Raw genomic sequence first — 26,944 nt, 5'->3', positions numbered from 1 at the left:
TGCATTTCTTCAATAGATATCGTGAGGTAGGGAAAACATAAATCAATGTGAGTCTTTTAATAAACACGACTTAATATTTATATCGCCCAGCTTTGTACCACTCAAAGCATGCTCAAAGTTTACCCATAGACCACACCAAGAATTGTAACGATTGGCACCAAGGTTAGAAGGTCCGCTGCGTTTCAAAATCATGACAGAAAAAAAAACTGATTCTGGTTTCTGCTTTATTTAATTGAAAAAACTTGGCTTTACACGAATATTATTTCTTTATTTAGTCTCATTTCCGTTCAACTGGAGCATGTCCGAATTTATTACACTTATATGATTTTTAATTCTTCGAATTTTCTTCTCAGTTACTTTGATTGAAACTGGGAACACTGGTTAAAAAAGGATTGAGCACATAGCCGCCATCTACGAGTAAGGTGACTCCTGTGATCACTGACGCATGATCACTCAACAGAAAGGCCACTGCTTTGGCGATCTCTTCCGGTTCTGGACCAAAAATATTCATGCGAAAATATCAGAATGAAAATCATAAGAGTTGTTTGCTGGCTAATTGTTCAGTTAGAACAGGTAAGTACGGTATCTCTAATTTTATTTCAAGAACCCCTTAGAAACATTTTGGGGTTATTTTTATCTATTGAACCCCAATGATGGATTTTGGGGTTCCTTTTATATGCTGAATCCCTATGATTGGTTTTGGATGCCCCTTTTTATTTGATGAGCACCTTTGTAGGATTTTTGGGGTAACTTTTTATATGATGTCCCCTTTGATGGATTTTGGGGTAACTCTTTGTTTGCTGGACCTCTTAGAATGATTTTTGGGTTACTCTTTGTTTGCTGGACCCCTTTTTAGGATTTCGGGGTAACTCTTGGTTTGCTGGACCGCTTAGAAGGATTTTTGGGGTTATTCTTTGTTTGCTGGGCCCCTTTTTATGATTTCGGGGTAGCTCTTTGTTTGCTGGACCCCTTTTCGTTTTTCCTGATCAAATAGTCGAATATTCGAAAAGGGAAGGGTAAAGTATTTGATATTTTCAAATAGTTTGCAAACTGGTCGAATAACCGCGGGTCTTTTTCTAATTTGTTGAGTTTCAAGGCCATCAAAGGAGAACACAATGAAAATTTTGAACTACTCTTTATTTCTGACACCTCTTTAGGCCACAGCGGCAAGGACTATATATAAAGAGTACCTTGCAAGTCCATAGTTTGTGTATTAACACTTCTTTGCAAAAGGCAGAAGCTATTTATTTTTGCACCTATAATTCGCTAGATTATTGACGTGTTTTTTGTTTTCGAATTTTCTAGAATAACAAAGTAAAACTAAAAAGAAACTGGGCGAAAGGTTAAAGCAACTTTGTGATTTTGTTTAACATTTTGAAATTATTTGAATGGTAAAGTCAAGAATTTACAGTAGCGTTGCTTCCACGGGGCTAGGCGGATTCGTTTTCCTGAGCCCCTCAAGGTAAAGACCCCGAAAATCTATGAACGATAATAAATCCACTGTATAAATTTCATCTATATAAAAGTAACATAATTCTACAAATTCGGGGGCGTCAACAACCTTGTAATTTCTCGTTTCTCACCAATTGAAGTAACGATAGATACATATTTTCTATCTACCTGTGTGGATAAAACTAAATACATTTGTTTACGTATAAAACGGCAATTGGTGGGAAACGAATAAAATTGGGATCAGTTACAAAATCACTTTAGTACACCTAGTATACGTAATCAATTTAGTACAGACGAAGCTGTACTTGTAAACTTGTTACGGAGAATATTCAGCCCTCGGATTTTAGGTTTAAAAATGTTTGGATGAGGCACCTTTATCAAATTCCACCCTGGTCCTCAATATAATTACGCTACTGAGCATTTAATAAATGAAATAAAAATTATACTTTTGGTTTAGTAATTTGATATTTTCTAGTGAAACGTCCTGCGATTTCAATGACTTTTTAATTTTTTTTTTGACAAATGTGCAAACTATTTGGGTATTTGGCAACCAAATACGACGAATTATTTGATATTCCAAATACTATTTGGTATTTGATCAGTTAACTGGCTTGGATTTTCTACCTAAAAATATTCGACCAAATTATTTGACGTTTTAAATATTCGATTTGGTATTTGACTGGCCTCGAAAAAATATTTGATATTCGATTCAATCCCCAAAAAAATGGTATTTGCACACCTCTAGCTGGACCCCTTAGAAGGATTTTGGAGGTTAATCTTTCTTTGCTGGACCCCTTAGAACGATTTTGGGGGTTATTCTTTGTTTGCTGGACCCCCTTTTTATGATTTTGGGGTTACTCTTTGTTCGCTGGACCCCTTAGAAGGATTTTGGGGGTGATTCTTTGTTTTCTGGACCCCTTAGAAGGATTTTGGGGTTAGTTTTGGTTTGCTGGACCCCTTATTAGGATTTTGGGGTTTCTCTTTGTTTGCTGAACCCCTAAGAAGGATTTTGGGGTTAATCTTTGTTAACTGGACCCCTAAGAAGGATTTTGGGGGTACTTTTGTTTGCTGAACCCCTTTTTATGATTTTAGGGTTAATCTTTGGTAGACCCCTTAGAAGGATTTTGGGGTTACTTGTGGTTTGCTGGGCCCCTTATTAGGATTTCGGGGGTTATTCTTTTTTTGCTGGACCCTTTAGAAGGATTTTGGGGTTACTTTTGGTTTGCTGGACCCCTTATTAGGATTTTGGTGTTACTCTTTGTTTGCTGAACCCTTTATTATGATTTTGGAGTTACTTTTGTTTGCTGTACCCCTTATTATGAATTTGGGGTTACTCTTTGTTTGCTCGACCCCTTAGAAGGATTTTGAGAGTTATTCGTTGTTTGGTAGACCCCTTAGAAGGATTTTGGGGTTACTTGTGGTTTGCTGGGCCCCTTATTTGGATTTCGGGGGTTATTCTTTTTTTGCTGGACCCTTTAGAAGGATTTTGGGGTTACTTTTGGTTTGCTGGACCCCTTATTAGGATTTTGGTGTTACTCTTTGTTTGCTGAACCCTTTATTATGATTTTGGAGTTATTCTATGTTTGCTTGACCCCTAAGAAGGATTTTGAGGTCCTTTTTTATTTGTTAAAGCTAAGAATATAGGCGATGCAACCTCAAAATTTCAATTACAATGCTAGCTGCATTCAAATTAGGTAGACTGTTTAAGGAATTTAAAAGTTAAGCCCCTAAAGATTTTCGTTAACTTTAAATTGGTTTTTATCCCCTTGATTGGGAGTTGAAGTTACCCAGCTCAGAAGACCCACGAACTTACCAAAAATTCTTCCAATGGGAACGTCTCTGACGATTCGTTCCATACATTCCTTGTTCTCCGTTACCATTTTCCCCATTTCGGTGTTCACAGCTCCGGGAGCCACGTTATTCACACGGATCTAGAGAAACATTAAAACTTTTCTTTACATTTATAACCTTGACTATTTGAATAGTTTCAAATCGTGCAATATTTCAATTAAATCACCATTTTCAGTAATAGTTTCTACACCATCTACTATCAGAAAAACGAAAAAGATTAGTATATAACTTCCTTTTAACCGTTTCTACAAAACATAATTAGTATTAGCTTTGAAAAAACTGGCCGCAGATGTGTATTGGATCTATTTGGCCAGTATGCGAATCAAGGCACCTATTAATTCAAAGAGTAAGATATTCATTCTGTGAATGCTGAATATGGCGCCACATAACACAAGGGAACATGCCACGATGCATGCGTTACGCGTCGTTAATAAATAGAAACCGGAAAGCCTCTTATGGTAGTGTGGCGTTATATTCAGCTTAGGTGAAGTATTCACAAACTCTAGAAATAAACTGCCACTTCAAATGATAATTAATTAAAAAACCAAAACAGCTGAGAGATCAATCTTACTACAGTTCAACAGGCTGTAGTTTGGGATGACTCGTTAAAGCATACAGTTTAAAGTTAGGCTTCCAAAGGCGCTTGAAATGCCGAAAAAGCTGATCTTCTGTCGATGCTTTTTCGGAGGCCTGTTGAAAATACCCACAAGCCCGGCTTTTCCCAGTTATGATTCAAAAGCAAAGATTTCAAAGTTTCATTTTCCCATAATATTTCTAACTAACGAATGAAGATGTGTGATTAATAACGTAAATTGGTGTATGCGCCATCAAAATTTAATTTTAATCTAATCGTTCCGAAATCGTTGTTTATTTTCCGTACCTGTGGTAATCGATCCATCATCTATAATCGTTTCGTAATCGATCTATAGTCTCGGTACAAGCTGCTTTATCGTTGTTATTTCCTTAATCACTGTAATCAGTTGAGTGATCATTGTAATTACCGTATTCACTTCCGTACTGTTTGATTTCGTAATCGGTGTGCGTAACAAAGAGAAGAAACAAATTGCCAGCGTGGAATAAAATATTTTTAGTAGTACCAAACAAATATATGGGTACTTCCTTGTGAAATTAGCAGACGTTGTTATACGATAGTGGCAGATTTCAATCAACTTATTTTGTTGTTTGGTCATCTCTAAATGTTAAACTTACAAAGTGCGACGGTTTAATTTTAAATTTGGCACTTTTGGCGTATTTAATTAACATTTTATTTAATATGTTGATAGGTTATCGCTCTTTAAATATGGAAATTGTTATTCCTGGCTACAAGAGTCTGTTCTGATTCTGAATTTTAAATCTAATTAGTTCTACCGGCTTTCTTTTTGATAATAAAGTTTTAAAATGCATAGAGGGTACCATTTAACAATATATTACCCAAAAGGACCACCTGGTAAATTTAAGTAAATTGTTGCCCTAAATTTTACTACAGGCGCTCAGTGGAGGGATCACTTAATATAAATTAACAAAATAGGAATTATTATTCAAATTGACCCTCTGCAATCTATTATTCTTGCAAACAAGAAATCTGCCACTAGCGAGAAACCACGTCTAAAGATTTGACATGCAATTACGGTTTGCTTAGTTCTTTCGTTTTTGGGGTGATGAATTTCCTAATTTCTTCGTTTGAATACTCTCTGATGTAAGATGGGAAATTAATAGAAAATAAGTACATATAAAAGCTTAGGTGAGATAGTGATTTTATACAAAGCAGTCTTCAACGTGTTCTTCCTTTCAGCAAATACCACAATTCTAATAGAAAATAGTTAAAAACTTTAAACGATCGACCTTGAAATTATCATTATCGACCTTTTAAATGCCGCTCCTAAAACTTGGAAACATGGAAACCTGACTGCTCTGAAATCCTTAATGGGGTGTAACGTACATTGTGTTGCGCTAGATCTAAAGCCATCGACTTTGTCAAATTCACCGTGCCCGCTTTCAAAGCGCAATAAATTGGAACTTCTTTTGTGGGACAGAAAGCTCCGATGCTGGAAATATTGACAATTGAGCCTCCAACACCTCTCGCGATCATCGATTTGGCCGCGATCTAGGGTTAGCGCATTTTTAATAAATCCAGGTGTCATGAATAAGAAACACTAAAATATCTTTACCTGAGAAACGACAAACGTTGATTTTAAATTTACTGAACTATGTCTGAAAGAAAACTATTCAAAAATTAAAACAGTAAAGTCACTAATGACAAGAAAACATAGAAAGACACTATGTTTTCTTGCTAATGACTGTGCCACCCGCTGCTTTAACTCATGTATCTCTGGATGACGTACGAACATACGATTACCAGTTACAATACCATCAATAGGTATACCATGGATTCCAAGAAGACTTGCAGTAAAGTCACTAATGACTGTGTTACCTGGTGCAGTAACTCATGTATCTCTTCTGAACCTTACTTACCAGAAGCATATACAAAGGCAGGAATCCATACCTCTACTTGGAATGCTTATCGGGGCAGATTTTCGTCTCGATGTGTCTGACAGTTTTTTTTGACGTCACTATGTTAACTTAACAAAGTACAACGTGAGAGGGAAGCACGAACGCACAGAGCGGTTTTTTCTCTCGTCGGCAGGGCCAAAGCCGTCAGAGTGATCTTACCATACGCGATACGGCAGGATAAGCATTTCAAGTAGAAGTATGGATTCCTGACCAAGGACACTAATCGTTACTTCTGTTAATTGTAAATTTTAAGTTACTATAGGATTCAGTTTCAGTTTTAGTATTACTTTTGGTTATTAGGGGAAGACGCCATTTGTAACTTCGGCCTGTGCGAGTCAACAGGGGGGAGGCCGAAAAAACGATAATATTTTAATTTAATCATAAAATGATTTGAAAAAGGTCGCCAGGTGCACTTGACGACTGCACAACGCCACCCGTCGGTCACTGAGGTAACTAATTGAAGCATCTACGGAGATTTGGACCAAGCTAAGACGATATTGAGGGGAAATTGGCTGTGGATTCGATAACGTATCAAACTTGCTCTTTTGAGTGAATTTCAAAAAAGCCTTAAACTTGGTATAGACCATTTTTTTATTCCTGAACAACTTCAGTAAGTTAAGTTATTGGTAGTACTGAAATATAGTTTCTAGCTGGTTATTGTCCGTTATCAGTTTCTTAGGCCTTAGAGAAACCCAGCAGGATTTAAAAACCTTATGAACGTTAAATTATTTAAATTTAAATTTTAACGGATAAATATGGAAACCTGAGATAATGAAACATTTACATATTTCATATTTCCTCGCAGCATTCCAAATTAAACGTTTTTGAGTGAAAAGAAGTGAAAATATGGTCGATAAAAAGCCTCGACCGAAACGCCAGTTACAGCAAGAGGCCTTAGACTCGTCGGTCTTGATCGGAGCGTGTACATTATAGTTCCCTCTCTGGTTGTATTCATCCGCGTAAGAAACTCAAGAAAAGACAGAGAGAAAAGGCTGGAATATTCTAGAAGAATGCCGTCTCTCAAATATGAAAATTATATCCACTCCCCCTATTAACTTCTGGTCGAACGTATTAATAGCAATTCAAAACAAAGGACATCGCACTTCTTCTATGGGATTTGGCTTTCGACAGATTTTTTTCAAAATGAAATATGTTGCTAAGCTTGATCAAAGGAGCAAAATTGTCTCGTGCCATTTTTCCCTAGCTCTTATAGTTTGTAGCAATAATAAAATAAAATAAATACTAAAGAAATCAGAATATATATGATTAACCATTTCGTTGAATCCCACATTCAACACTCGCTCATAGGTCACTCAACAACAGATCAAACACCTATTTATCGATGCAACACATACTCGGTTAAAGTCACGGTCACATGACAGTTAAGACTCAATACTTAACTATTTATCTACTGAGTTCGTTCATCGTGCGATCAGAACGTCGTACGAACAGAACGAAACCAAGTACGACCCTCGGTTTTGGGAAGCACCCGGAATTTCGGCAAGAGACCTCTATTGTTAGTGAGCCCGAACTAGCGACGTGCAAACATAGAGCGCTAAGCGATAGGCCAAGACTTCTTTTAACAAATAGACTACACTAACGACCTAAGTTTCTTCCACTTTTGACCGCTGCTACTGGCCAAACTAAAGGAGCTAGGAAAAAATGGCAATAACCAATTTTGCTCCTTTGATCAAGCCCAACAACATGTTTCAATTTGAAAAAAATCGGTCGAAAGCCAAATGCCATAGAAGAAGTGCGATGTCCTTTCCTCTTGAATATAGTTCATCCAAAGCTTGCATTTTAAACGCATGGAAGTGAACTTGTACTTTTATATCTTTCAAGAAACGCTCACTGGAGCGCGGATGACATTGAAATTTAACAAAAAATTTTGATTTTAATTTAAAGGTCAACACAATCGTTGGAAAAAATGGCACCAAATTTGAAGGAGATCAAAAATCGAACGATTCTATGGCCCTGCAACGTTTGAGTTGTCTTTTAAGCGGCGCCAAGTTGTACTCACAAGTCGAAGTTCTCTTCGGTCATGTCCATAAATGAAAGAGGCATGTTGACTCCAACGTTGTTGACTAATAGGTCAATGGGACCAACATTGGACAAAGCCGCCTTGGTTTCATCCCATTTCCCCAGATCAGCGAGAACCAACTCGACTCCTGGAAGCTGAAACGGAAAACAAGCTAATACTTCTAATTGGACGGCCAGGTTATTACTAGCAGAAGTTATAATGTCTACGAAAGAGAATTTGTCAAGGCCATAGAAAAGTAGTTGGCGAAAGCAAAGACCGCCTAACCTTTTAAAATTTGAAAAATGAGCCCCTTTAGGAAATTTTGTGTTAATATGATCTTGTATTCAGATAATCTGATATCTGATTTACCATAACTATTTTCTAGGTTCAGATTAGAGGCCTGCGCCAATCTGATATGGGTCGGCGGCCGCGTCTTCGGCGTGGCCAAAATGACCGGCAGCGGCGGCGTACCTCGGCGTTTGTATAAATTTTAGAGCAATTTTTGTAGCGACAGTTTAAAAAGCACGCGACCAGAAGGGCAAGGGCAAATACCAACTCTTACTAGTCCTTCCATGGACTACTTAATGTACTTCACACAGGGACGCCCCATTTCTGAATATTTGCTGCGGGCGATTGTTCTGGCAGCGGAGTTAGGAACTAACGGAAAACTAGGGCCAACAGGGGAAGAAGGAAAAGGGGGGACATATTGATAAACCAAGCAACATTTAAATTTAAAGGGAATTAAAATGTGGATAAGCCTTGGTTATATTAGTGACTCTCTCTATAGCTAAGATAGCAATGCTGGAATCTATTTACGCTAAGTGAAAATGCTATTAATCTGCGTCGACCGAAATCCGAAAACAAAAATTTTACGTTCGACGTCGTGTTCAAATGTCGTTATTTTCGCGTTAATAAAAACCGAGCTTAATATACCAAAAAAAGTGTATAAAAAAAAGAAACTGCGGGGCGCCGTTCTTTGTATCGGCGGCGGCGGCGGCTTGCGCCGATTTTCGAACTATCGGCGGCGGCGCTATCGGTGCGTTCAAAATTATCGGCGGCGGCGGCGTTTAGCGGCGGCGCAAGCCTCTAGTTCAGATCACATAACTTTTACCTCAGAATAAGATAGACGAACTACTTGTATCGTTTGCGTAGTAACATAACTTACTTCCGCCGCTAATTCGTCCAACCAGGTCTGGTTGCAACAAACAGCGATGACCGTGGCTCCAAGCTTGTGCAGCAGTGTGGCTACGCCTCGACCAATGCCTAAAAATTAAACATTATGGGCATCAAGCTTCACGGTTGCTTTTATAAATAACAATGAAATGAATATAAAAATATCGTTTTGAAAAAAAAGAGTATAGGTTTATTATTAAATTTCAAATAATTGTTCTATGTGCCCGTCTTCTGCATGGAACATTTTTACTGAAATCTCTTTCTAGAATGGTGTACTGGGTCGTCATAGCGAGCGCGTGCAGGAAGCGGTGTCGACACCTAGGACCAGCGAGTAATAATTAGTTGTAGTTGCGTATTATTCCCGCTAGAGGCGTTTATTTTTCTAGGTATGACGTCCATTCTACGTCACCCCACACATAGCTATCAGTAATTATTTCCATTAACTGACACACTTACGAATCTAATTATAGACTTATGTCTATTCCCATCTTTTGAGGCAGTTAATAGATATACTTCATTACGAGAGTTATAGTTAGTTTTCATAATTAAGCTAATTGGATTAAAATTAGTTCCTTTTCGATGGAATGATAGGACTATGCGATATTATAAATCGAGCGTAGCTAGATTTTTTAAAACGTTTTTTCAATTTCTTAATTCCCAATGGCGCCACAAGGGGTTTTAAAGGGTTCTTGAGTCGACTAAACGTTTTCTGCTGGCTCCGTAAAAAATCCCCAAAACTCCTTTTGTAGTCTTAAGATAAAAAATATTATATTATAAATACTGATATATCGGGTACTTCACCGGTTTTGAAATTTAAAATATTTGGAAATAAACTTGTTAGTTCTTAAAATTATACAGGGTGTTTCAAAAGGTTTAGCACAATTTTTAAGGAGTTGTAGAGGATGATTTGAGAAGTATGCCTGTTTTTTCCCCCATTTTCCTACGATGTGTTAAAAGAACGCCAGAGAGCTTCAAACTGTGGCCTACTAGCTTCTGGAATCCGTTACCGGGGCAAAGTCCAAAACGCGTTACCGGAGCAAAGTCGAAAAACCGTTTTTTCAGATTAAAGGTTGGCAAAACCACCGTCGTGACGGTTTCAACTCAGTTTTACGTTATTATGAACTTATTATAGCCAAATATTTTTATTATGTTGTTAACATTCATGAATTTCATGACAATTAAAAAATTAATTAATTTTGATCGTCTTTTTGTAATAAAAAAAACATTTAAAGGAAATTTAAGGAAAACTTTTATGGAAAATTAAAGACAATTTATTTTATTTTTAATAATAAATATTTTGCGGGTCGGGACTCGGGAATCGAAACGTTAGCCATTGCTTCTAGTGTTTTTTGTTAAATCATATTGTCGTATTTAATATAAATTAATAAAAAATATGAATTAATATAAACTCAATCTTTCGTTAATGTATTTTATTAACAAGTAGGCAAGCAGTGTTCGGCAAATTTCACTTGCTGGGGCAACTAAAACTTAACAATTAATGAATTGTTAATCACAGCTATAAAAATTAACAATTAATTAATTGTAATTGTGAAAACTCACGATTAAAAAATAATTAATTGTTATATACTGTAGTCGCAATTAAAAACTAACCAATTGTAAATCGTGGCTTTTCACAATTAACAATTAACATTTAATAAATTGTTAATCACGACTATAAAAATTAACAATTAATTAATTGTGATTGTGAAAACTCACGATTAACAATTGATTAATTGTTAAATACTGTAGTCACAATTAAAAACCAACCAATTATTTATCGTGACTTTTCAACAATTTTCAATTTTTTAACACTAACAATTAAAACAGATGATTGGAAAGGGCGCGGACTGGAGAGTGGCGTCCGAACCAATGTGTAGTGCAATGGAAAATGCGTAGCGTAGTAAGTAGGAGCGAAACAGAGTTGCCAGATGGGCGATTTCCCGCCAAATTGAGCTACTTTAGGAACTTTGTTGCGGAAAAAAAATTGGGCGGAGGCAGGGCCGTATTAAGGTATGTGTAAAGGTTGCTACGGTACAGGGCCCCCGACGTTTTGGCTATGTAAGGAGACCTCCGAGGTTGGGGCTAACTTAGTGGCCTCTGAGGTTGGGGCTTATTCAGAGCCTCGGAGGTGTTGCGTGGACTAATTCCTAATTTCTTAGACGAAAGAAACTCTCGCGATTTTGCGCGAGCCACGTTAACTAATAAAAAAATGCGCGCGCTACGGACTTTGTAAGATCGATGGAAAGTAACCAAGTGACGTGACCCTACAACGTTTTCAGAGCTAATGTACCTATTCTTTTGGTGTCTTGCGTTTAGACATTATAAAAGTCGAAAAATAAGGGCCCCAAATTATACTTGGCACAGGGCCCCCATTAGTGTTAATCCGGTTCAGTTTTTAGGGTAATTTTATAATGATATTTAAAGACAAAATGACGCAGAATGATTTAACTGAAGCAAAAAAAGCTACGTAGTAGAGCGGTGCTGTCAATATAGGCTTTTAATGTTTGCTTCTATCATAATTATGTAAACTATATGCTTTATTAAGAAGTATTTTACTGCTCTCTTTATTTTTGTCCAATTAGCGTTCAATAATTCAATTCAATTATTTTATTTAATATATCTTTCCAGTTTACATGTGTTGTAGGGCTAAGTCATTTTGACTTGTAAGCCCTGGCGATGAATCACGAACACTTCTTAATTTGTTTAAGAGGGCCGCTAGGCGCGATCTTTTTGGACTGTATTGAGGAGAGAATGATGCTTCATTGAGCGTCATTTTTCTCTAGTTGTCCAATTGGAGTGTGCGGTATCCTTAAAAATTGATCTGGCCTATCTGGAGCGAAAGGCAAGTACCATTTGCACTGCGTGCCGTGCCAACCGCCTACAAAACAAACAAACACGTCGCGACTTGTAACTTTTGCTAGTTTATAGTTACATTCGACAAACTAAAGAAATATGAACGACACACAAAGAAAATAATAAAAAAATGAATATTATCAAAATTGACATAATTACCAAAAGTGTGTCAATCGGACCTATTTCTTAATGAATGTTACGAGCGAAATACAAGTTGGGAGGGGAGATGCGAATGTATGCCTTGGGGATGGAAGGAAGTTAAAACCAACAAATAACGCCTCGTAGTGAGGATCGGAGGAACTAAGTAGCACTTGTCAAACCTAGGGTATTTTTGTATTTTTCGTCGTTCTGTGGAGATGCTTTCGCCATCTACCTACGATATACTACCATAGACTAAAAAAGATCCAGAAAGGCGACAATATATAGTATTTTATGTGGTCGATCTCGAGTCGAGCATTCATTAAACCTTTAGCATATTAAAATACAGGTATTGTCACAGTTTTCGTAATAGGGACTTGTCAGTGCTACGTCACAGTTTTTTTTCAATAGTTTTTATCGTCGGGAGAAAAATATGACCACAATGGCGGCCATGGCCAAAGCCGAGGGGCTAACCACTCTTAGAAAATCTGTACACCAGATTACGCTTAGATTAGCACTGCCAAAGGCAGGGACTTCAAAGATTACGCGTAATCCCATTAGTACAGTCAAAGGTACGGCTCTGTACACCGATTACGCGGAGTGATCAGCCCCTCGGCCAAAGCTACGGAGTGCCAAGTCTCTATTATGTCACTTTTGATATTATGAAAGTAATGTTTCCTACCAAGGAGTAGTGCTAAATTTTATTAATGAAGCAATATATCTAAGAGCAATTTTATATGCATAAATATATATAAATCGTGTTCATCTGATATCCGTAAAGTTAAATAGGGTACTTAATTGTTACTTTAAACAATCAAAACGTTAATTAACAGGTATTAATCCAAATAAGATAATTGCAACTAATTTTAATTGCTATTAATTTAATTGCAATGTGGAATTAATGATTAAATTCCAATTAAATTTAATTACAATTAAATTAATTTCCATGGACGATTAATGGTTTAATTTCAATTAAATTAATTGCATTGGGCAATTAATGGTTAAATTTCGATTATATTAATTGCAACGTGCAATTAATGGTTTATTTGTAAATATTTTAATTGCAATTAAATTAATTTCAATGTGCAAATAATCGCTTAGTTACAATTATTTTAATTGCAATAATGTTTTAGTCAAATAATTAATAGATTGAAAATTTAATTGATTAATGCCCAACACTGTTGGCAAGCCGAAATATACCTCTCCTCGGAAGAATTGTCCCTAGTGGTATTCATTTCTCGAGATGACCCTTAAAGATATTTCCGCAATTCAGAGTTATTTACTAAAAACGTAATCCCGGTTCAATCCTGAACGGTATAAAATTTTAATTATAATTAAAATAATTGAGACGAAACGACCAATTTTAATTTATTCAGAATATCATAAGTTAAGTAGTTACAACAGTGAATTAGACCAAAAGTAAATAGGGGGAGAAAGTCTGGCACTTGGGTCCAACCGCACGACGTCTTATTTGAGGGGTAAAATTTTGGACTTCGGAAATGACTTCCCCCTCGCCTCTTTACAGGGACACAAATGTATCGGTTGTACTTCACCACGATGAAAAATAGTTCTCTATAAAATACGTGATATTAAACTTTTGCTTTCAATAATTTGGTTAATTTAGTTCCTAAATAAAGTAGATATATGATAGAAACTAAAATGCGACATTTTAAAAATAATAACACGACTTTTGAAAAGAAATAAACCGTAACTAGAAAAACGTTCACTTAAATCGTGGAGAGCGTGGCGCCATCTAAGAGTAGAGATCGGGACTAATTGGTATATCTACGATGTTAAGGCCTAACAATTTGCAAGATTAACTGAAATAATAGATATAGCTACGAGCTTTTTTTGCTAATTTTACCATTGATATAGTAATTATTAATTAAAATCAACCGTTATCGAAGTAAATAGTGGTCAGCATTTGACAGAGAGACTATTTGAAATCGCGAGGCGGTGACATGGTTGCCAGGGAATAAAATTCAAAATTTTCATCTTGAGCGCGGACCGGAATACCACAAATGCGCGTAATGTGCTATCCTTATTGGTTAGAAATATCAAGTGATTACTAGCTCGTTAAAAAGGGTGTCAAGCATGGTGGAAGGTAAAACTGGAGGCAGTGATAGACTTTCTCCCCCTATTTACTTTTGGTTAGACGTACTAAAACACTGCAAAATTGAATTTAACCCTATTTACAGAACAAGTTTATCAGTTAAATATATTACGAAGCAAATTTTAATCAAAGAAATATCAACAGAGGGTATTTGTATTTTTCTCGCTTACAAAATACTTGCCGCATCTTAAACGCTTATGTTATTTCAACACTCGCCCTTAGAATAGCTATATTCAACATCTGGTAGTGGACGACTCGTAGACTTCCTGTTGACGTTGTTACACATGCCGCCTGAAAAAGACCAATACCGTCCAATTTCCAATATCACATAATGACTCGCACACCCAGGAAATCAATGACTGCATTAGGAATCGTAGATGTCCAAATATCCACAGCAATAAAAATGAATTAACAAGAAGCGAAAAACTTACCACCACAAAGCACAGAAAGCCACTTGACTAAACCACAGCTCGTATATCAATAAATGACCGTAGACGGAATAGTTAGTGCGACGCCTTACCATTAACAAACAGGAATTTTCGATGTTATTATCATGAAACCGGATAAGCTAAACAACGCGACGTACACACTATAAAGTTTCCTCCAAAACTGTACGTTTTCGTGGAAAAACAAATATACTCAAAAAACAAAAGATAACAAGTTGGCAAGCCAAAATATACCTCTCCTCGGAAGAGTTTTTAATTTTCAGGGAAGCGTAACTGTATCCGTGGTTCTGCGGTAGAACGCTCACCTGTCGTTCAAGAGGGCTCGTGTTCGAATCCCAGCCGATTAAAAAATTATACTACACCCTATGACAAAAAGAGGGGGCTTTTGGAAAAACCTTTACCCTGATTCTAAGAAACTGCGTACGCAGTGATTACCCTTTGCCCCGAAAATGCGAACGCGTTCGCAGGCCTGACAGACAGACAGACACGGTGGTTGTATAACCCCTCCTAGGGTACAAAGTCCCCTCGGAGAGGTAAAAATATAAGATCAAAGAATAGACAAACAAGTTGGCAAGCCAAAATATACCTCTCCTCGGAAGAATGGTCCCTAGTGGTATTAATTTCTCGACACGACCCCCAAAGATATCTCCACAATTCAGAGTTATTTACGAAAAACGTATTCTCGGTTCAAACCCTGCCCGGTATAAAATTTTAATTTAAATAATTGAGACGAAACAATCGAGTTTAATTTATTCAGAATATTATAAATTAAACAATGCACAATTGAATTTAACCCTTTTTACAGTACATGTTATCAGTTGATTATAATACTAAGCAAATTTTAATGAAAGAAATATCTACAGATGGTAATTGTATTTTTCTCGCTTACGAAATAATTGCCGCATCTTTAACGCTCATTTTATTTCAACACTCGTAGACTTCCAGTTGACGTTGTGACACCTACCGCATGAAAAAGACCAATGCCGTCCAATTTCCAGTATCATATAATGACTCGCACACCCAGGAAATCATTGACTGCGTTAGAAATCGTAGATATCCAAATATCCACACCAAATATATTTACAAGAAGCAAAAACCTTACCATCAACAAAGCACATAGAGCCACTTGACTAACCGCCAGCTCTTAAAGCAATAAAAGTTAAATAATCGTCTTTGAATTAACACAACTATATATAGGTCGTTAATAATACCCGTAAATAAATAACAAAAAACTAACAAAGTGGACCACCCACAGGGTCTACTCTTTAACCCTCTTATCTCGGCTGACTGCGCTAAAACAAAATTTAACCTTTAAAATTTCATTCGTAAAAAACCCGTACTCTATTAAATACGCTTCCGATAAAGCTGAAGGTCTAATTTTCAACAAGGCGTAACAAGTGTCGGTGGTTCTGTGGTAGAACGTCAGCCTGTCAAGCAGGAGGTCTCGGGTTCGAAACCCGCCCGATGTGATCTCAAATTGATACTGAGACGAATACCGTGTACAACTGGTGGAAACCCTGCCATTGGACGTTGAGAGGTAGCATTACACTCAGCACTCGGTCCGTCCCAAAGTCATTAAGAAGAAGTTGGAGAGAAAACGCCCATATAAACACAACAGACTCAACTTGCACATCCATCACAACACAAACACAACAAATTCAACACTCACAACCTACGCATAAACATTACAAAAACCGTAATACACCAAACCGTCACGACGGTGAGCGAAAAAACACCATCCAAACCAAACCGCAAATGCATCCGTTAACGCTCACCGTCACACGGTGGTTTTGCCAACCCTTTGAGAAACTGCGTACGCAGTGATTACACTTTGCACCGAAAATGCGAACGCGTTCGCAGTCCTGACAGACAGACACACCCACAGACCCACCCACAGACCCACCCACAGACAGACACGGTCGTTGTATAACCCCTCCTAGGGGACTTTGTCCCCTCGGAGAGGTAAAAAGAGTATTCGCAAAAATTAAACCTACTGACAATTAAAGAGTTTAACATCGTCATTGAATAATATATTACAGATTTAAAACACAACGTAAAAGGAATCAATAACACAGCGGCAACAAATCAAAGTCCTAAAACCGCGCTCCCGGTTCAATTCCCGACGAAATAAAAACAAGTTCACAAAAATTAAAAAAACAAGGTACAATAAAAACATATCCACATATATTGTATTCATCCGTTTAGTAACAAAACCCGCCTTTAATATGTTTCCTAAGGAAGTCAATGGCTCGGCGGTGAACTATCCGCATGGTATCAATGCGACCCGAGTTCAATTCCTGATCACGATCAAGTTTTACATAAAAATACTTCAATATTTAATTAAATATAAGATGAATATAATTTATAAATATTTAATTAAAAATAAGATTAATATAATTTATAAATATTAAATTAAATATAAGATGAATATAATTCATAAATATTTAATTAAATATAAGATGAATATAATTTATAAATATTTAATTAAATATAAGATGAATATAATTTATAAATATTTAATTAAATATAAGATTAATATAATTTATAAATATTTAATTAAATATAAGATTAATATAATTTATAAATATTTAATTAAATATAATATTAATATAATTTATAAATATTTCATTAAATATAAGATAAATATAATTTATAAATATTTCATTAAATATAAGATAAATATAATTTATAAATATTTCATTAAATATAAGATTAATATAAGTTATAAATATTTAATTAAATATAAGATGAATATAATTTATAAATATTTAATTAAATATAAGATGAATATAATTTATAAATATTTAATTAAAAATAAGATTAATATAATTTATAAATATTTAATTAAATATAAGATGAATATAATTTATAAATATTTAATTAAATATAAGATGAATATAATTTATAAATATTTAATTAAATATAAGATAAATATAATTTATAAATATTTCATTAAATATAAGATTAATATAATTTATAAATATTTAATTAAATATAAGATTAATATAATTTATAAATATTTAATTAAATATAAGATTAATATAATTTATAAATATTTAATTAAATATAAGATTAATATAATTTATTAATATTTAATTAAATATAAGATTAATATAATTTATTAATATTTAATTAAATATAAGATTAATATAATTTATAAATATTTAATTAAATATAAGATTAATATAATTTATAAATATTTAATTAAATATAAGATTAATATAATTTATAAATATTTAAAATGTATTTAAGATGTAGAATAAATTATAGTACCTAACGTTATAACTTTGTAAAGGACATTCGCCAAAGCTGTTTTATAGGAAAACACCGTAGCTTAACAAGCGTTGGTGGCTGAGTGGTTAGAGCATATCTATTGCACGAGGCAGATCCGGGTTCGATTCCCGGCCGGCGCCAATAAATCGCAAATTGCTACTTAGACGAAAACCGTGTACAATTGGTGGAAACCCTACCATTGGACGTTGAGCGGTTGCATAACACTCAGCACTCGGTCCGTCCCAAAGTCGTTAAGAAGAAGTTGGAGAGAAAACACCCGTTCAAACTCAACAGACTTCACAACCATCGTAACATAAACACAACAAACTCAACACCCACAACCGGCATAACACGAACTCAACACCCACAACCATCATAACACAAACTCAACATTCACAACCTACACACCTACACATAAACTTTACAATAACGCAATGATTAACCTTTGCACGGAAACTGCGAACGCTCTTACATCTATGTTGGTCTGGTTTTTAACTGGGTGGTCACTACTGCCTAAATTCTTTTAAACGTTTTCTTGACGGATTAAGATATTTAATGCAGTTCATCGCCGGGAGTAGTGGCTCACTCCTGTAATCCCAGGCGTCCGGGAGGCAGAGTTTGTGGATGGTCGTGTGAGGACGACTACCAATTCCCCAACGGGTGGTCGGAATACTTCCGCCACGGGTGTCCCCACCCCTGTCCCCACATATCCCCCCTTTGGCGTAGCCGTTACACATATCTCGCCCTGATTAATCAGATGGTGTCTCGCCGGGCTCGCGGTCTTCTCAGACTCAATCAGCCCTTTCTTCCTTGAATAAAACAAAATGCAGTTCATCAATTGGGTTTGTTTGTTTTTATTAATAAAGAGCCCTTACTATTCCGTCTAGGGTCATTTATTGTACGTTGTAAGCCGTGTATTGCTAACGGTAAGGTGTTTTTCGTTTTAACTTTCACATAATTTTTTCAACTTTCGGTAATTGGGTTTCCTGATTTCAAAGTATTTGGATTAACTTGTTTCTTGGTTGAATATTCTTTTATATTTTTCTATTGGTTATTTTTGTTGCTCAATTTTGTATAGAAAGTATTGATAGTTTATAATAAATAAAATTTTCGTATTTGGATTGACTTGTACATGCTTCATTGGGTTGTGGTGAATCGACGTAATTTTGTTCAGAGCTTCCACTTATAATTTAAATTTTCGCTTAACATTTATTTTCGTATATATCTCATTTTTAAGGACCTATAATACTATTTGTTGGCTTTTTTCAATTAAAGTGGTTTTTCGCACGTTTATACTGTACCGAAAATAATGTGAGCGAAAATTTGTGTACGATGTTTTATTTGCATTGATCCAGACCAACCCTATTCTCGCTCACCTTGATTACTAAAGTGGTAAAGCCTTTAGAATTGTGTAATGTCTAAATAATTTTACATTATCGCTGGGATAATTAATAATTGTTTAAGTGAGTATTTGATAAAATTTAATTCGTTGTGAAAACCTGAGCTGTTGGCTCGCATGGCATGCAGGGCTTGCCACCACCCTCCTACGCATTGTAACCTAGCCACCTAAACTAATGGCTTTAAAAGTCGCTAGATGACTAAGGCCTAAGGTGGTGCCTTGGGTATTAGCCTAGCTGATTATTGTTGTTATTATTATTATTATTAACAATAAAATATATTGTGTTGTGTTTTCTTGTTTTCACCTTTACAAACCGAATTAACAACCTAGTACCAAATACATTTCGATGTGGCTGCAACGGGATTAAAATCTCGTAAATTTGGGAATATATTAGTGAAATATATAAAACATATTCATTTTTTAAATTTTCGGCCCGTTTTCTTATTTTATTTAAAAAAATGTATAGCCGTTATAACAGTTTTGATTAAGCGTAGTTATAGTACTGTGAGACGACGCGTGGGGAATGAACTAACTACCCTCCGAGGAGATGTAGTATTACGGGATTGACCGTCTTGTTATTCAAAAATACTGTACGTGCAATTAAGAATTCTTTCGCAATTTTATTCTGAGAAAACAATTAGTCATTTCTCGTGAAATATCACTTTTATCATTGCCAAATTTTGAAACCCGATTTAGATCCTTTAAATTAAAAGATTCTCATTATTAAAGAAAATGCTAAAAATTAAATATCATATGTCAAAATAACAATAGACCTAATTTATTATCTCTGTAGGCAGCTACACAAATTTATACTAAGTGTGAAGTTTAAATTATTTTACCTTTGGTGGCTCCAGTCACTAAGACGCGTTTACCGGTGAAATTGATCTCCATGTCTCTTTCGCAAAATATTGTCGACTAACTAAGCGAAGCCAAACACCAGCAACGTTAACGACCGGAGACGAAAACGATAAGGAATTTTCTATCACTTTTTAATCCAAGGCTATTGCAGACGTTGGAATTTCTTTATTTTATTGATACAGTGTAAGCCGCTTCATCTCAAGAGATAAACCCATTTATATCCATTTATGTAGAGGCCCTTCAAGGTTAATAAAAGCCAAAATATTTATAGCGTAGCTGAAGAAAACCATTTATATTATAAATTCGGAACGGAATTTCTGGCTCCACCCAATGAGAAGAATATTTTAAGATTTTTAAAAATAATGCTCTACTTTTCCGTATTTCCACCTCTTTTAAAAATTATAACCACCATCTTTTGCTGTATTTGCCCTTTTTATAAATTCTTACCTTCTCCTTAGTGGTATTTACCCTTTTCAAAATTATTGGCTCCCTCTTTCCTGTATTTCCCCCTTTTCAAAATTATAGACTCCCTCTTTTGCTGTATTTCCCCCTTTTCAAAATTATTGGCTCCCTCTTTCCTGTATTTCCCCCTTTTCAAAATTATTGGCTGCATCTTTCCTGTATTTCCCCCTTTTCAAAATTATAGACTCCCTCTTTCCTGTATTTCCCCCTTTTCAAAATTATAGACTCCCTCTTTTGCTGTATTTCCCCCTTTTCAAAATTATAGACTCCCTCTTTTGCTGTATTTCCCCCTTTTCAAAATTATAGACTCCCTCTTTTGCTGTATTTTCCCCTTTTCAAAATTATAGACTCCCTCTTTTGCTGTATTTCCCCCTTTTCAAAATTATAGACTCCCTCTTTTGCTGTATTTCCCCCTTTTCAAAATTATAGACTCCCTCTTTTGCTGTATTTCCCCCTTTTCAAAATTATAGACTCCCTCTTTTGCTGTATTTACCCCTTTTCAAAATTCAAGCCACCCTGTTCGCTGTATTGAGGGGCTCCACACCCGGCGTTCTGAGTCGCTGGGCACTTGGGGGCGGTCCACACCCGGTTTTCTGGGTCACTGGAGTCCTTGGGGTGTTCTGTGCTCGGAGCGCTGGGTCACTGGAACATCGGGGGTGTTCCATACTCGGCATTCTATAACCTACTGGGGAGGATAGTTTGCGGTGCAAGAGGAAGTCACTCTAGTCCTCAGCTGTGCGAGGGTGGGAATTAGGGCAGCCCATGGTGTCGCCTTTTGTTGGGCCACGATGAGGGCGTTTGTTTGCCATATGTGAGCCTGCTGTTTATAGCTGTCTCACTGGCCGAACGTTTGTTTCGCAACGTGCATTTTTGTCCCGGCATGACTGTTTGTCTTGTGTGCCGCCGTAGTGCCCAGCGGAACGGTGGGGTACAAATACATAATCTTATGTTTGCTGTATTTCCCCCTTTTCAAAATTCTTGACTCCCTCTTTCCTGTATTTCCATCTTTTCAAAATTATGTCCTCCCTGTTTGCTGTATTTCCCCAATTTTAAAATTATAGGCTCCGTCTTTGCGGTATTTCCCCCTTTTCAAAATTCGTGGCTCCCTCTTTCCTGTATTTCCACCTTTTCAAAATTCTAGCCTCCCTGTTTGCTGTTTTTCCCCCTTTTTAAAATTCTTGGCTCCCTCTTTGCGGTATTTCCCCCTTTTCAAAATTCTAGGCTCCCTTTTTGCTGTATTTCCCCCTTTTCAAAATTCTAGACTCCCTCTTTGCCGTATTTCCCCCTTTTCAAAATTATTGGCTCCCTCTTTCCTGTATTTCCCCCTTTTCAAAATTATTGGCTCCCTCTTTCCTGTATTTCCCCCTTTTCGAAATTATAGACTCCCTCTTTCCTGTATTTCCCCCTTTTCAAAATTATAGACTCCCTCTTTCCTGTATTTCCACCTTTTCAAAATTCTAGCCTCCCTGTTTGCTGTTTTTCCCCCTTTTTAAACTTCTTGGCTCCCTCTTTGCGGTATTTCCCCCTTTTCAAAATTCTAGGCTCCCTTTTTGCTGTATTTCCCCCTTTTCAAAATTCGAGACTCCCTCTTTGCCGTATTTCCCCCTTTTCAAAATTTTAGCCTCCATCTTGCCAGTATTTCCCCCTTTTCAAAATTCTAGACTCCCTCTTTGCCGTATTTCCCCCTTTTCAAAATTTTAGCCTCCATCTTGCCAGTATTTCCCCCTTTTCAAAATTATATGCTCCATCTTTGCTGTATTTCCATCTTTTCAATTTTAGGCTCCCTCTTGGCCGTATTTCCCCATTTTCAAAATTTTAGTCTCCCTCTTTGCTTTATTCCCCTCTTTTCAAAAATCGAGGCTCTCTTTTGCTGTATTTTACCATCTTTTCAAAATTTAGCACACTCTTTGCTGTATTCCTTATCTTCAAAATTTTAGCCTCCCATTTGCTGTATTTACACCTCTTTTAAAAATTCTGGCATCGTCGTTCGATGTAATTCCTCTTTTTTCAAAATTCTAGTTTATCCATTCCCGTATTCTCCTCTTTTCAAAATTCTAACCTCCACTTTGATATATTTCCCTACTTTTATCCATCTCTTTGAAAACGTTATTGATTATGAATCTTTGAAAAGCTAATTTCCAGTCCATCCCAAAATAACAAGACTATGGCACCAAAATTCAGCAACAGCCTGCGAGGGTATATATATCAATCAAATATTATTTTGGAGAGATTGTTGATACCCCGGGCTATACTGCAAAACGCGAAGGCCTATTTACCATTCTTCCTTAATTTCTGGTGTCTATTTTTAGTATTTTACACTGATACTCTGAGTATACCACGAAAACTGATCTATTTAATTTTGTTAACTATATACAGGACAGAACAAAGAATACAATAGTAATAAACAAGGGTGAAAAAAATATTTACAAACAGGAAATATTGTTAGCGAGGGAGGGACCTGGGGAAAAATGTTGAACACCGAAGCCGCGTTACCAATTTCTATCATCTGTATTAAATAGAGTTGTAAAATGAGGCTAAAATGCCGCTTTATTTAAATTTGCAAATAATATATAAGACTAATCATGGAAATCTCTTAAATATTGCAAAAAAATGAAGCTAAATTACTTTTAATAATAATTTTAAAAATAATTATAATTAATATAAATTAAAAGAAGTTAAGAATATGTTACCTTCACAATTGGGGTGAGCGAGGTTATTAAAAGAGTCTAGGGGTATTTGAAATTAAAGTTAGCCTGTCTAAGGATATGATTAAATCTATGAAAATATAAGAGGTAATGAGGTTTAATATAAACAATTTAATAACGAAACGACAACCTTTGAAGTACGTACGTACAAAAGTAATGAATACCCATTTATGGGTTTACTTAAATTATTCATTTAAAAGGGTAAATATATCCAGACAAGAAAAATTACATAATCGTAAATGTAAAACTAAATCAATTCGGTGAATAAACAAAAATAAGCTAATTACATTGTTTGGAGGAATTCTTCCTGAAGTTCGGAGACGGTGATGTCCGATAATCTTCGATTGGGGTTCCGCACAGGAGTTGAAACACACCTATTGAAGCACCTACGAGCTCGGAAAACGTAGAACGGTTGCGCACATTAACTTATTTTAAAGGGCGAACCCGGTCACCAAAATGTCCCATCACTGGAACTCGAACAATGGTGATTTCTATCTCACGTCTTGTTTGGATTTTTCTCAGGTCTCCAACTCATGTTGAAAACTAGCTAAGATCCGTTTTTTAAATGGCACAGAACACGCGGCCGTTCGAGCGTCATAGCTTTCTGACCAATCATGAGCCGTGCCCCGGGAAACTCTAGATGGTCACTCTCCAATGGGAGATCGTGAGAACCAAAATCAGGGTCCGAGAACTTATAACATTGGCCGCACTTCTCGCCGAAATAAATATGTGGAATTAATTTTGACGAATGTCGCCGAAGTGGCAAGCACCATAAATCACAATAAAGTTCACCACTGTCAATAGAAAAAAATACTTTGACAGGGCAATACCGATTTGACAATTTCCCTGCGATAAATATAGAGCCATTCCCACAAAAATACATTTTCGTGGAAACATAAGAAAATGGCAAACCTCTTCTTTTTGGGGATAAAGTTAGAGTATTTGTTTTTACTATTAAAATATCAATGAAAGGGAGAGGAAGATACCACGCTATACCCAACAACTACGGTGCCGCGAGTCGGCATAGATGAACGACTCTAAAAAGGACCATGGTCTTTTCCCCCAGAACGACCCTCTATTGCGAAGGGTACTAAACAAGTGGGATGACCCATCAACGCCAGTGTCCAGGTAGGTTAATGAGTTTCCACGAATTGGAAATGACTAAAAGAAAAACTATTTTTGGTTGTAAATTATCTAGCGGAATCGTATGTTTAAAATATTTAACGTATTTGCGAAAACTGCAGAATTGATAAAAATATAAAATTTATATTTTAAAATAAATGGTTTAATTATGACGTTTATTTTGCGTTACAAATTGTTGTCTTAAATTTCGAATTTGAGAAGAGAAAACTAACGCAAAATTTCGTGAAATGTTTTATTTCGTGAAAACCTTTTCAATTTGACAAACTCAATACACTGCCAAATCAATATTCTTCCCCGACCAATGCTGCAATAGGCAGGCCCGGACTGTTCCGGTCGGCTAACCGGAGATCGCCGGTCACATCAGGGCCCATTCTAATTGGGGGCCAAAGAGGAAATATTTTGTATTAATGGGAAATGGGGCCCATACGATTGCATAACCGGTGGGGCCAACTACTATCCAGTCCAGCCCTGGCAATAGGTGAAAGTCAATTAAGCCCGGAAGGTCAAGGTGTGAGCTTTTCAATCACTTAACTGCCGCAAGAGTCTGAACACTGAAGCCCAAAACGTTGTTTTACTAGGATTAAAGATTATTATAAAAATATTTGCGTTTTTTTTATTTAAAGGCATAGAAAGTTATTATTAAAAATACTCATTAAATGACACATGTATTTGAAAACTAAAAACTTAGTTTTTGTAGCAAATAATGTTATCTTTGCGACAAATGCAAAATTTTGAAAATATTTTTTTTACTTAATAGAAACAAGAATGTATTTATTTATACTCAGGGAGAATGAATATGTCGAGACTATCGACGGACACGTTGAGCCCCTAACCTCGTCGCGCTAAGGGGGGGGGGGGAAAGGAGGCGGTTTTATTTTTTGCGTCCTCGCTGCAGCGTTAATCGCGTCGAAAAACGTAATTTTTAAGAACCAATGAGATTGCAGTATTATTTGATTTTATTAAAGCGGAGGAGCATACCGGGGGGCCCAACGGGTGGAATTGGAGAAACGCTAAAAATAATCTCGACATATTCATTCTCCCTGAGTATAAATAAATACATTCTTGATAGAAATTAAGAGTAATAACATATTCTAGCCTTGGAATGCAATTAGGTTTGTGAAAAAACAAATCGGATGCTGCTACTTTATAGATAGCCTTCAGCGCTGTACCCAAACATTTCAAAATCTAGCCTGTAAATTTCATAAAGCTTCAACTTCTTCGCAAGAGGCACTTGGGCCAAGAGTTTCAGAGTGGTTGTGTCGTTTGTGGGTTTATCGTATGCAGACAAGCGAGTGTTGGAGAGGAACTCCGTGTCCTCGTCCATAGTCTCAAATTGGCCGATGTAGTCGTACCTGACAAGACAAGGATCACAAAGCATCCAATACGGCACCCAATGTTCGTTGAAACTTTTATTTATCAGATAGTCCACCAATTCCTCGAAAGTCAAGCGCGGATTTGCACTAGAGTTGAATTTCTCCCTTCGATAGCGTTTCATTGCAGGCAACGAATATTTCCGATAATAAGCTTGAACGACAGAGTCGTTGGACGCCAAATTCAGTTTATCCAAGTAGGCTGACACTAATCTTCTGAAGGGATGTTGCGTGAACATAATCGTCCGGTACCACAGTCGCTCCGGTTCATCTTGAGTATAAAACGAAGGAGTGACCAACTTCAGACGTGACAAGGACATCTCGTGCACATTCTTAATCGACTTAACGCCGATGTTTCTCAAGAAGTGCCGTTGGAAATTGGTACTGGCCACTTTGGGAATGTTAGAGAAGAACACTTTAGACCTGTCGTCCACGATGACACTACACTGATGATCTCTACATTTCTTCTGACAATCCTTTCCGAAGTTCGTCAGCCTTTCCCAGCAGGACTCTTTATTGTTAAGTTGGCTGTGACGGCAAACGTCGTCCATATCCACTCTTTTTTGGAATCTGGTGATTGGTTCTTCAGCACCGTCATTAATCTCATAATCCCAAAGCGTCTCGAGACCGACATTCGGCGCTCGTGGACTGACTATTTTGATAACTCCAACCAAATCAAAAACCGAAAATAAAAACCCTACAATGAAGAGAATACCCAAAATTATACCGATGAGATGAGATTTGAGTTTATGAAGTTTCATCGTTATTTCAGTTAGAAAATCTCTCGTCTTCACATAGCCTAACACACTTCCAGAGCCAATAGTTTAGCCACGGTAACTATATCACGAACTGGAGCATGTATGGGGAAAATATAAACGTCGAATTGAGTTCAAAAAACTCTAACGCCAAAATACATTCCATATAGATTCGATTTACCACTGTATTCCGTAACTGTAGTCTAACCGAAAACTGAATAACGATATGCAGACACACTAAACTATTTAGCTAAACGTCATATTAAATATATAATAATTACGATGCGCAATACTTCAAATTAGCGTAGTACTCAATAAAAGGTAATAAACTAAGACATAAAATAGAAGTTGACAGGCGCGTAGGAACATATATTGATTGAGAGAACACAAAAGCAGTGCGATTCTCTTTCTTTACTCATTAT

The 26,944-nt window shown here is 36.4% G+C and overlaps 2 protein-coding genes across 2 annotated transcripts; both read right to left on the bottom strand.

Moving 5' to 3' along the window:
• Nucleotides 1-251: 251 nt before the first annotated feature.
• On the bottom strand, nt 252-20,131 carry LOC149949511 (carbonyl reductase [NADPH] 2-like). Its single transcript, XM_090169440.1, has 7 exons — nt 20,069-20,131; nt 9,000-9,097; nt 7,834-7,989; nt 5,472-5,525; nt 5,243-5,407; nt 3,266-3,383; nt 252-492 (listed from the first exon to the last, which is right to left on the bottom strand). Exons 1-7 carry the CDS (start codon nt 20,118-20,120, stop codon nt 350-352), a joined length of 786 nt encoding a protein of 261 aa, XP_090025566.1. The 5' UTR covers nt 20,121-20,131; the 3' UTR covers nt 252-349.
• A 5,410-nt stretch (nt 20,132-25,541) lies between these two features.
• LOC149949510 (carbohydrate sulfotransferase 11-like) lies at nt 25,542-26,528 on the bottom strand. The gene has a single exon (XM_090169439.1). It carries the CDS (start codon nt 26,526-26,528, stop codon nt 25,542-25,544), a length of 987 nt encoding a protein of 328 aa, XP_090025565.1.
• Nucleotides 26,529-26,944: the final 416 nt, after the last annotated feature.

The sequence above is a fragment of the Leiobunum rupestre genome, chromosome 3, assembly GCF_980474605.1.
Source record: "Leiobunum rupestre chromosome 3, qqLeiRupe1.1.hap1, whole genome shotgun sequence".
In the NCBI taxonomy this organism is placed as follows: domain Eukaryota; kingdom Metazoa; phylum Arthropoda; class Arachnida; order Opiliones; family Sclerosomatidae; genus Leiobunum; species Leiobunum rupestre.
This window is presented reverse-complemented; position numbering and strand designations above follow the sequence as displayed.

Bases quoted from the DNA above. Each gene is read 5' to 3' on its own strand.
- LOC149949511 (XM_090169440.1), bottom strand. From the start codon at position 20,120: ATGGAGATCAATTTCACCGGTAAACGCGTCTTAGTGACTGGAGCCACC. The intron at 9,098-20,068 runs GTAAAATAATTT...TTTAATTTTTAG, and splicing joins AGTGACTGGAGCCACCAAAG to GCATTGGTCGAGGCGTAGCC. The intron at 3,384-5,242 runs GTACGTTACACC...ATGTTTCTCTAG, and splicing joins TAGATCTAGCGCAACACAAT to ATCCGTGTGAATAACGTGGC.
- LOC149949510 (XM_090169439.1), bottom strand. From the start codon at position 26,528: ATGAAACTTCATAAACTCAAATCTCATCTCATCGGTATAATTTTGGGT.